The following is a 10,632-nucleotide window of genomic DNA, read 5'->3' on the forward strand; positions in this document are numbered from 1 at the left end:
GGGGGGGGGGGCAGTGCTGTGGGGGCTCCAGGCTGCCTGGCCTTTGGAAGAGCAGGCTGGTGCCAGGCCAACCCTTCTGCCTCCAGATTCTCCCACCCCCAGGGACACCCCTTCGGTCTCCAGGAACCTCTTTTCTTTTCTTTTCTTTTCTTTTCTTTTCTTTTCTTTTAAGATTTTATTTATTTATGTGACAGCCAGCCAGCGAGAGAGGGGACACAGCAGGGGAGTGGGAGAGGAAGAAGCAGGCTCCCAGCAGAGAAGCCTGATGTGGGACTCGATCCTGGAACACCAGGATCACGCCCTTAACGACTGCGCTACCCAGGCGCCCCTCCAGGAACCACTTCTTCCTGGGATGCCTGTGGGGGAGCAGAAAAAAGCAGGGGTCTCTGGGGACTCAGACACTCCGGTCTGCATAGCCCTCAGGATGGGATGTGGTGGGCGTCTGTCTGAATTAATGTAACTCTTGAATGAATTGATATTTCTAAAGCATTTAGAGCAGTGCAGGGCAGGAGTAAGTGCTGTATTCGCGTTTGCTGAGTAAATAAAAGCCAGATGCTCTGCGGGAGCTCCGTGTCCGGGTGGGGTGCCGGCGGGCTGGGACTGGACAGGTCCTCCTGGGTTCCTGCCTTTGCTCACAGCAAGCCTGGGCTTCTCTCCCCGAGGGACCCCGGGCCGTCCCAGCGAATCAGGGGCACGGGAGGAGGCTGGGCGGGGGACACTGTGGGAGGTGGCGGCACCCCCGGGGGGCCGGGCCGCGGAGGGGAAGCGGCCTTGACCGGGGGCTGGCTGGAGGCGCCCGCACAGAGGTCAGGCGCCTGGGGTTGTGTGCACCCCGCGCCCTCCGGCCCCCTTCCTCCGGGGTCTGGATTTCCCGCTCTTTGCTCTCAAGCGTTCTCAGCTGCGGGTCTTTACAACGTATCTTACGTTTAAAAAAAGGCTGTAAGGACGTCCTCCTTGGAGGAGGGGCCCCAGCTGTCCCGGGACCCAAAGCCCCGGGCGGGTGAGCCTGGGGACGCGGTGCCTGCTTGGTCCCCGCGGCCGGGGGACCCCGCAGGGCGCCCGCTGCTCTCTGCTGCCCCCCGGTGGCAGCCTCGGGGCACAGCCGCCGTACCCTCCCGCCGCCCCGCAGAGGAGTACCAGTGCACCGGGGTCCTCGAGACGGATTTCGCGGAGCTCTGCACGCGCTCGGGCTACACGGACTTCCCCAAAGTTGTCCCCCGGCCTCGCCCGCACCCGACCTTCGTCCCCTCGGCCTCGATGTCGGAAAAACCCACCCTAGGTGAGTGCCAGAGGAGCCCCGGGGGTGCCTGCCAGGGTCTCCTGGTGCAACCCAGCCTCCCGTTGCAAGGCAGGCCGAACGGCGGGGGCGCAGGGCAGTGTGTGCGGCGGTGACGGGAGGGTTCAAAGTGGCGGGGGTGAAGGTGGGTGAGTCTCCCGCCTTCCTTCCCAAACCCCAGCCGACCCCGGCCTGGCCCAAGAAGCAGCACCCCAGGCTGCCGCCCCCCACCCTACTTGAGTGGTACTCCCCTCCGGCCGCCGCCAGGCCAGTGGCGCCGCTTCCTCCCTCCTCCCCCCGTCTCCTCGCACCCCTGCCTTGTAGATGATCAGCGCCTGTCAGGGTCTTGTAGCCTCAACAGTGTGGAGAGCAAGTACGTGTTCTTCCGGCCCACCATCCAGGTGGAGCTGGAGCCCGAAGACAAGTCTGTGAAGGAAATCTACATCCGCGGTGAGCCCCGCCCTCCCGTTGCCCCCCCCCCCCGCGCCCCCGGTCCCCGGGCTCCGGGCCTGAGGCGCCTTCCTCCTCCTCCTTCCACAGGTTGGAAGGTCGAGGAGCGGATCTTGGGTATCTTCTCTAAATGTCTGCCTCCGCTCAGCCAGCTGCAGGCCATCAAGTGAGGGGACACAGGGGCGGGGAGGGCGGGGAGGGCGGAAGGCCGAGGGGGCGCCGGGGCCTCTGGCTGCTTGGGAGACCAAGCGGGTGGGAGGAGGGGCATGAGGGAGGGTGTGGCTGGACCGGCCGCGGGGGCGGGGAGGGGCGGGTGGGAGTAGGGGCATGAGGGAGGGTGTGGCTGGACCGGCCGCGGGGGCGGGCAGGTGAGGCTCCAGCTGTTTCTGTACCCCGAGGCCAGCTTGTGGAAGGTGGGGCTGACCGACAAGACCCTGACCACCTTCATCGCGCTCCTGCCTCTCTGCGCATCCACGCTCAGGTCAGGCTGGGGTGGGCGAGTAGCGAGGGCCTGGCGGGGTGGGCAGTTTGGGGAGGACAGTGGCATCCCTGCCCCGGGATGTGCTGGTTTTTGAAGCTCCAATCTGACCAGAAGAAGTGGGTCCCTTTCCTGCCCACCTGACTGCTGCACATCCAGAGAGCCTGACCTCTGGGCCCCGTCCCTCCTCGCTGTCGCCCAGTTCCACCACCATTCACTTTCTCCCTGGAGGTTTTCCCTTGGGCCCGCTGCCTGGGACCTATTGCTGGACTGAGGGCTGGCTCTTATCCGCCGGGATCAGGCAGTCCCTTGAGGGAGGGAGAAGGATTTAGGACAGACACTGCAGGACTGCATGGGCACCGTGGCAGCGGGGAGTGCGGGCATAGAAGGAGGGCCACCCCATTTCATTGGTGTAGGACAGGGAGACAGGAGGGCTGCCTGGAGGAGGTGGTGCTGAGCTGAACAGTGAAGGAGGAAGAGGAGGGGGCAGAGCGAGGTGAGAGGGGGTGTAGCTACAGCTGCGGTTTGCAAAGCTGGTTTGGCCGCTCCTTCCCAAGGCTCCCCCAGCAGCCTTGACTTACCCTGCTTCACAGAACAGACCCCCAGTGCCTCACAATGGCTTGCCCACCTTCCCCCGTGGGTAGGACAGACACTTCTCCAGGGCGGGGATGGTGTCTTCTGCAGCTGGAGGCCCTCAACACTCTCCCTAGAGAACACCAGGACGCATAACTTGTGTCCATTGTGGGAATTAGAAACAAATTAGCTGGCAGAAACAAAACTGCAGCATTCATTTTAAGATACAAAAATAAGTCAGATCGACATAATCAAATAATTTAAAATGAATGTAATCAGGTTTAGGTGAAAGCCGAGCCAACCCGAAAAGCTGAGCATTGATACTAAATTGTGGGAGAATATTTTCAAGTGGAGAAATTTCTAGCCATTAGTTCAATTTTTGTTGTGACTTGGAAAACGTCCTCTACTCTCACCCCCACCGTGGGAGGAGCCACTGCTTGTGGGGTGGCCTGCGACAGTCCCATACTCCCGCCTCACACATCTGCTCTCAATGTAGTGGCTTAAAAGAACCACCATTTATTATCTCCGGGTGTGAGATAAATCCAGGAGCAGCTGAGCTGGGGGGAGCTGTTGGCTGGGGCTGCTGTCACCTGGCTGGGCTGCAGGATCTGTCTCCGGGCTCCGGCGTGGACCCCGGCCGGCTGCCGCGCCCCCTGCAGGTGGACAGCCCAGCGCGTGCCACAGAGCCGCTAACGTGGAGGCCACAGGCTTTTTGGAACTTGAACTTAAAAGTGACACCTCACCCCTTTGGCCATATCCCATTCCATCAGAAGTGAGGCACCAGGTCCAGGCACCCTCCGGGGCAGGAAGTGGTGGTCACAGGAATCGTTCCAGAGGCCACCTCACCACAGGCCACTATCACTGGGGAGTGACCACGTTGCCACGGCCACACTTCTGTCCCATAAAATTTCCTCCGTTGGAAGGCCATCCTTTGATTCTGTTTCCAAGCTGCACCCCAGAGACCCACACCTCCTCGCTCACCCCTTCCCTCCTGGGGCCTCAGCGGTGCCTCCTGGTTCTGACCTTCCCCATCCTCAGGAAGGTGTCTCTGGAGGGCAACCCGCTGCCCGAGCAGTCCTATCACAAGCTCATGACGCTGGACAGCACGTGAGACTGCTTTTTCTCGCCCCCTTTCTCTGGGCCTGTTCCCTGTCCAGGTCAGCCCTAGCACCCTTCCTTGCCCTCCACCACCTGTCCAGGGATCCTCGATTCCTGCCCCTCCACCGTCAGCGGTCAGGCCCTTGGGAGAGGTGAGACCGGACCCCATGTTCCCAGCGAGGCTGCTCTCCCCCCACGCGCAGGATCTCCCACTTGTCCCTACGGAACAACGACATCGATGACAACGGGGCACAGCTGCTGGGCCAGGCTCTGTCCACGCTGCACAGCTGCAATCGGACCCTGGTCTCCCTCAACCTGGGCTTCAACCACATTGGGGACGCGGGTGCTGGCTACATCGCAGATGTGCGTGTCTGGTGGGGACCCAGGAGCGGGGTGGCTGGCCCCGGGCTTACACTCGCCCCCCCCCCCCAGGGCCTCCGGCTGAACCGCGCCCTGCTCTGGCTGTCGCTGGCGCACAACCGCATCCAGGACCAGGGCGCCCTGAAGCTGGCCGAGGTGGGTGAGCTGGTGGGGAGGGGGTCGGGATCCCTGGCTGGCATCTGACTGGGCCACTCGCCCCAGGTCCTGCGCCCCTTTGAGCTGACGCACACCGAGGTGGTCGAGCGCCGCCGCCTCCTGCTGGAGAAGGGGTCTCAGGAGCGCTCACGATTGGTGAGCCCTGCGGCCCTCCCGCCTTTCCTAAGCCGGCCTCTCCCTGGGCCCTTCGGTTGTCGGCCCGTCTTCGGCACGCGCCACCCCCCCCCCAGCCGTGCAGGCCTAGCAGGCGTTTGCGCTGCGACGGCCCAGCCGAGCATGTCTTTGGGCAGCAGTGTGTGGGGCAAGGGGAAGGGCAGAGTTAGAGTCCAGAGCTCGGGCTGTCTGCTCACCCGTGGAGTGGCTGCTTCGTGGGGCCGGAGAGGACTGACGCCGTGAATTCACGCGATGCACCTGGAGCAGTGAAAGTCTCCTACTGTTTCCCTCCCAGTGTGAGAGTCTGAGCCCCCACCCCAGCGCGTCCCCCCAGAGGCGTCCCCAACAGCAATGTCGGCGTTTAGGCAGGGAGATGGGGTGGGGGTGCTGTCCGTCCAGCCAAGCATGAGGCCCCCCTCACCACTCCTTGAGGAAGGGGTGCTGGCTGCTTCTTCCATCCCCTCCTCTTTGCGAGCACAGCCTTCCTCCTCCCGACACGGGGACTCCAAAGCAGAGCGCGACAAGAACCCCCTGATGGGGGTCAGCAGTGCCGCACTGGCCGAAAAGCCAGACAAGACGTCGACAACGAAGACCCCGAAAGGCCTGGGCAAGAAAAAGGAGAAATCAGGGGTAGGTGCGCTGGGAGCCAGGCTGGGCAGGGGAGGACGCCTCTGTGGAGCTCAGGCAGGGGGAGGGAGGTGGCCTTGGAAGGCCCCGGGGCAGGCCTGGAGGCCAAAGTTTTGGCTTCCCCCACGGCTCTGGTCCCCGGGAAGCAGGTCTTTCCTTTCTCTCCCTGCGTGCCCCACAGGACCCGGTGAAGAAAGAGGAGAAGTCAGGGTCTGGGCAGTCACCCACACAGGGAACCCCCAAGAAAGAAGACCCCGCCAAGGCAGGCAAGGGGAGTAAGTGCTGTTGCCCTTCTGTGCGACCTCCTTGCCGCGGGAGAAGGAAGAGCAGTGGGCTGGACGTGGGGGGCCATCCTCCTGCTGCCGTCCCTCTCTGGGCCGTGTTTCCTTCTGCTGGCGAGCCCCCCATCCTGCCCCGGGCACGGCGCACCCCTGGTCCCCCGTCTGGACCCACGTGGCACTGCCCTGAGGAAAGAGACCCACCCACCTAGTTCTGTTCCCATTGCTCCCGATCCCAAGGTTTGAGGGGCGTCCCTCCTTGCCCAGCCTGTTCCCTCTGGGGCCCCAGGGCGGTATGGCACGTCTGTGCGGTGCATTCTGGATCCTTTTCCGTGCTCCAGAGGTCACCATCCCCGAGCAGAAGCCGAGCAAAGGAAAGGGGCCCAAGACCGGGAACAAAGAGAAGCGCAGCTTCCTGATGGAGTCCGAGGTAGGCTGGGGAGCGGGGTGGGCGCGGGCGGCGGGGTGGGCAGCCGTGCCTTCCCTGCAGCGTGTGTCTCCAGCCCGTCCTGGAGGGTCTCTCTGGCTTCCATTTGCATCCTGCGTCCATGAGTGTCCCCGCCATCCCCGCGGGGCTCGCTGGGGGGAGGGTAGGAGCTCAGTGCTCTCCTTTCCCTTCAGGCTTTCCCTGATGTCTCAACTGTCCCTGCGACCGCGGGGCCGCTAGTCACTTCCCCAGGTCTCATCCGCTGGTGCGCTCCCCCATCCTCCTCGCCCCTGTCAGCAGCCCCCCCGGAAGGCGGGGCGTCTTTACAGTCCCGGTGCCGCCCTACTGGTGCGCAGCCCCTGGAGACCCTCTCTCTTTTGCTACTGGAGCCTTCCTTTCCCCTTTCACCTCAGACCGGCTTGCGGCTCGCTCCAGAGCTTTCCCGACTGCTGACTCCACAGCGCCCACCCGCTCCAGCCCTCAGTTGCCCCCCCACCCCGTGTCCTCACCTTCTGTCTCCTTCAGGAGACCTCTGCCCTAGGCAGGGAGGGGCCTCTCCTCTTGGGAGTCTTCTCTGCCACCAAGACAAGATCCTACCAAAGAGAAGGTCAGGTGGAGACGGCCTGGGCTGCCTTTAAAAAATTTTTTTATTAAGTCATCTCTATGCCCAGTGTGGGGCTCAGCTCACGACCCCGAGATCAAACGTGGCTGGCTCTGCTCTTGCAGCAGAGCTAGCCAGGCGTCCCCCCAGGGGTTTGCTTTGCCCCTGCCCTTCCTGACCTCGCCCCGCCTCTGGCCGGTCTGCGGGCTGGTCCGTGCGCTGGTGCGTGGGCGTCCCCGCTGCCCTCATTGCTGTGGCTGCTTGCAGACCAGTGGCCAGCACTGCTTCCCGCTTTTGCTCTGGCCCTTTTCTCTGCCTGACCGATGGCCTGTCTCCTCCCCCTCCTCCTCTGTAGCAAGGAGCACAGGCCCTGCCCCTGTCGCCCCAGGCCCCCGGCGCACAGGCACCTGCTCCCGGACACTGATCTGGGCTACGGGCCTCCTCTGGACCCTACAGAGTCGAGCTTCTGTGTGTGCGTGTGCGGGGGGACTCTAGCTTCTGTGTGCGTGTGTGGGGAGAATCCAGCTTCCCTGCGTGCGCGCGCGTGGGGGGACTCCGGCTTCCCTGTGTGTGCGCATGGGGGTTGCGCCATCCTGGCTCCCAGCTCACTATCCAGGGTTGCTTCTGGGGGTGCAGGCTGGTCTCTGTCCTCTGTCCTGAGGACAGAGGGCAGGGCTGCGGGGCGCGCGCCCCTGGGCTGAGCTGCGGTGGCCCTACTTTAGCAGCTGGTTGCTGAGACTTCAGAGATGGTTAACCCTCTCCTGGAGCCTGTGGAACACCGAGAGGGGAAAGTGTTCATGCCCGGGAACAAGGTCCTTTTGCACCTCAACCTCATGCGTATGTTTGCTGAGCGCCCCTGTCATCCTCCCCGGAGGACTCCTGGGCCCCATGCAGCCCCTAGGCGCGGCGGGGGGCAGCCCCAACTCCAAGGAGCACAACATGGTTGTGCCACAGCTGGGCATCGTGAGGGTGGAAGCTGTCCCGCCCCGGGCTTGCGGTGAGAGCAGGTCAGGCCCGCAGTCTGGCAGTTAGTGTGGGGAGAGAGACGCAGGTGGGAGGACAGAGGCAGGAAGGCCAGAGGGAGAGTCAGAGGAATGAGGGGCAGGGGCAGGGGGCCACCTGGGCTGCTCCCCCACCAGGAAACCGCATCACCGAGGTGGGGCTGGAGAGCTTCTTGGCCACAGTGCAGCACCAGGCCCAGTTCTCCAAGTCCAGGAGCACGGCCAGGGGCCCCGTGGGGCTGCTGCACCTGTCGCTGGCGGTAAGTCCCCTGCCCTCAAGCAGGTCTGGGGGGCTCCCTCATGCTTTTCCCACAGCTACCTCCACCGTGCCTTTTCTCCTTGTCCCCCGACCCTCACCCACCCTGTCCCGGGAAACGGTCTCCTCCCAGAGGACTGATCCTTATCCCTTTCTCATCTGTCACCTTCTTTTCCCTCCTTCAGAAAAACTGCTTCTCCCCGCAATGTCCCACGTACACCATGATCCAGGAGCTGATGCTTCCAAGGGACCCCATCAGTAAGGCCAAGCCCAGAGAGGAGGAGACCATGGCTTCCTCCACCTAGCCCCCTTCCTGCTTCTTCCCCAGCCGCAGCAGCTCTGCTCCGCGTGGTGGGCTGGCCTCCCCGGGGCAGATCTTGGGTCATTAACAAAATCTATTATTGCTGTACTTTCCCCCTTGAGGTTGCCTGAAAACTTTGTTCCAGAACTACATGGAATGTTTGGACTCTGAGTCTCTTCATGTCCCTCGGCCTTTGCGGCTCTCCTGCCTTCTCAGGCCTGCTTCTTTGCTTGTGCTCTGCCTGTGTTCCCTGGAGGACACGGAACGCGCCAGGGTGCACATGCAGCCACTGGTCTCCGAGGCAGGCAGTGGGAAGACTGGGACTGTAATCCAACCGCACAGGCCCCGCGGAAGGGGCGCGGGCAGGGTGGACGGGAGGGGCTCGGGCTCTGCCATTCCAGGCCCCCAGCTCTTCTGCGTCTTCCTGCTGGGCACAGGTGTCTGGTCGCTTTGGAGGAGTCAGGGACTCAGCTAAGGAAATGCAGGGTCGGCAGTCTACTTTGGAGAGGCTGGTGAGTCTCTGCATCGACATAGCGGAGGCCAAGCACCATGTGGGCCAGTACCTTCACCGGCCGATGTCGGNNNGGGGGCAGTCTGAACCCAGGGATGCCCCGATGGCAGGCGGGCCAGAGGAGCCTGGAGAGCTGGGGGCTCCGCGGCTCTACCCTTTAGTGCTGCCTCCCTGGAGATCACCTATGGATGGGGCCCACGGAGCATGGGGCTGACCTCCGGGGAGCTTCCAGAAGTGTCCCTGCTGCCCTGGCAGATTTAACCTGGCCATATCCCCTCAGCCCACGGAGATCCACTCTACCCGCCCCAAACTCCCGCTCTGCGAGGCTCAGCGGCTGTCATGGGCCTCCCTGTGCCTCTGGGGACCTGGCCACCGAGCTTCTGCAGGAAACACAGCTCAGCTCTGGAACGCCCCCCACTGGGCACACTGCAGGGCCCCTCGGCTTCTCCAGACTCCTGTGACTCGCGTGTAGGAATTCCGATGCCCACCTGGACCCCAAGTCCATGGGGTCGGCATGTGGCACGTGCTAGGTCTGGGAGGGAGCACGAGACAGAGCTGAAAGGGAATCTGTCCCTTGGTCCATTGATAAAGGCAGAGGGGCGGGAGGTCTGGGCGATGCGGCTGCGCCCCGTGTGGCTTCCAGGGTGTCAGGGCCCATGGGACAGAGCGGAGGCTGAAGCCAGTGAGGATCGGCCAGGCCTCTGACACGGCCCTCCTCGTTTTGTCTTTAGAGTCCTGGGGCTCATGGAGGGCAGCGACTGAGGTCTCCCGACTCTGGGCCCACTGCCTGTGCGTGTGTTCTGATGGTGTGGGTTCTGTCTTTTCCCGCTTTGCCCGTGGGGGCCCTAGAACTTAGCCTGCCCGATGGCGGCTCAGTGAGCACACGTGGGAAGCTTTGGGGGGGGGGGTCTCTGGCCACAGTGGGGCCTGGGGGCTGGATGCCAGGGTGGGGGGGCTGCCTTCTGTGTCCTCCACCCAATCCTGAGAACAACCACAGTATCTTTTACCAGAGCAGTTCCAGAAATCACACACACACCACCACGGTTGAAGAATATTTAACTTTTCTTAAAAAAAAAAAAAAAAAAATCTTAACCATGAGAGAAAGAAAATAAGAGTATACATTATTTTAACAGGAAAACAGTCATTTCCATCTCTATATTTTATATATTATATATATATTTATATATATATATGTATATATACACCTAGCACAGTGTGTCTATTCTATCGGTCCGCAGGGAGGGGGCTGGCATGGGGTGAGCGACCGATGCTGCTGTCCTATTGGTCCTGGGTTAATGCGGGCACTCCAGCATTCACACCCCCTGCCCCACCTCCTGGGCCTGGTTTTTAGGGCCGTACCGGATACACTGGTTTTTCTCTAGGGAGAGGGTGGGGAAGGGTGGACAGAGGTGGGGTCAGGAACTCCCGGAAGAGGACAAGTCCTAGGAGCGGGGAGAAGCTCTCTGCTCGGGCCACAGAGACTGGGCTCTCAAGCCACGTGGGCTGGGACACCCTCCCGCTCATGGGGACCCGGGTGCTCAGGTCTGGCTCCCCCCTCGGGCCCTGACTCCGGAGCTGGCCTGTTAACTAGGAGATGCGAGCTGTCCCTCTGGGCCTGCCTCCGCCCGAGGAACAGAAACAAAACAGGTCAAAGTTATTTACAAAGCAAGACGCACATACAGCCCGTACGTATTTATAGGAAACCGAAGTGACTCCGAGGAGAGAAGCGGGGTGCCCACTTCAGCCCCAGGGTCCTGAGAAGAGGGGAGGGAGGAAGAAAGTGCATTTACACAGAGACTCCTCCTTTCACCTGCGTGTCTGGGGGGGCCTTTCAGATGCAGTCAGCATGCTCAGGAGAGGCCTTGGGGGGCGGCTGGAGGGAGGGGGAGACACTGACACTTGACCGGGACCTGAGCAGACCAAGCGACATGTGGGGCGCCCCCGGGGGTCTCAGCTAGACCCGTTCTCCATGGCCTCCACCGCGGGAAGGAGGTCTGGGCTCCCACTGCCCTGTGCCCCTGCCTCGGGCCGGTCCCCAGAGCACGAGTGGGCAGTTACAGTCCTG

General features: G+C 62.5%; 1 protein-coding gene and 1 pseudogene across 1 annotated transcript in view; both read left to right on the forward strand.

Annotated features, from left to right (window-relative positions):
* Window positions 1–8,208, forward strand: part of LRRC71 (leucine rich repeat containing 71) — a 12,268-nt gene extending 4,060 nt beyond the window's left edge. Inside the window, exons 3-15 of the mRNA XM_040635837.1 lie at window positions 1,601–1,726; window positions 1,817–1,892; window positions 2,130–2,207; window positions 3,816–3,884; window positions 4,079–4,238; window positions 4,308–4,391; window positions 4,458–4,547; window positions 5,046–5,195; window positions 5,374–5,467; window positions 5,812–5,900; window positions 7,224–7,335; window positions 7,638–7,759; window positions 7,941–8,208. Of these exons, the coding sequence (XP_040491771.1) occupies window positions 1,601–1,726; window positions 1,817–1,892; window positions 2,130–2,207; window positions 3,816–3,884; window positions 4,079–4,238; window positions 4,308–4,391; window positions 4,458–4,547; window positions 5,046–5,195; window positions 5,374–5,467; window positions 5,812–5,900; window positions 7,224–7,335; window positions 7,638–7,759; window positions 7,941–8,060 (1,370 nt within the window). The 3' untranslated portion in view covers window positions 8,061–8,208. The remainder of the gene's footprint in view (window positions 1–1,600; window positions 1,727–1,816; window positions 1,893–2,129; window positions 2,208–3,815; window positions 3,885–4,078; window positions 4,239–4,307; window positions 4,392–4,457; window positions 4,548–5,045; window positions 5,196–5,373; window positions 5,468–5,811; window positions 5,901–7,223; window positions 7,336–7,637; window positions 7,760–7,940) is intronic.
* Window positions 8,209–8,535: 327 nt separating this feature from the next.
* LOC121103638 overlaps window positions 8,536–10,632 on the forward strand; it is a 36,158-nt pseudogene continuing 34,061 nt past the window's right edge.

Source organism: Ursus maritimus, unplaced genomic scaffold (genome assembly GCF_017311325.1).
Source record: "Ursus maritimus isolate PB19 unplaced genomic scaffold, ASM1731132v1 scaffold_2, whole genome shotgun sequence".
NCBI classification, from domain to species: domain Eukaryota; kingdom Metazoa; phylum Chordata; class Mammalia; order Carnivora; family Ursidae; genus Ursus; species Ursus maritimus.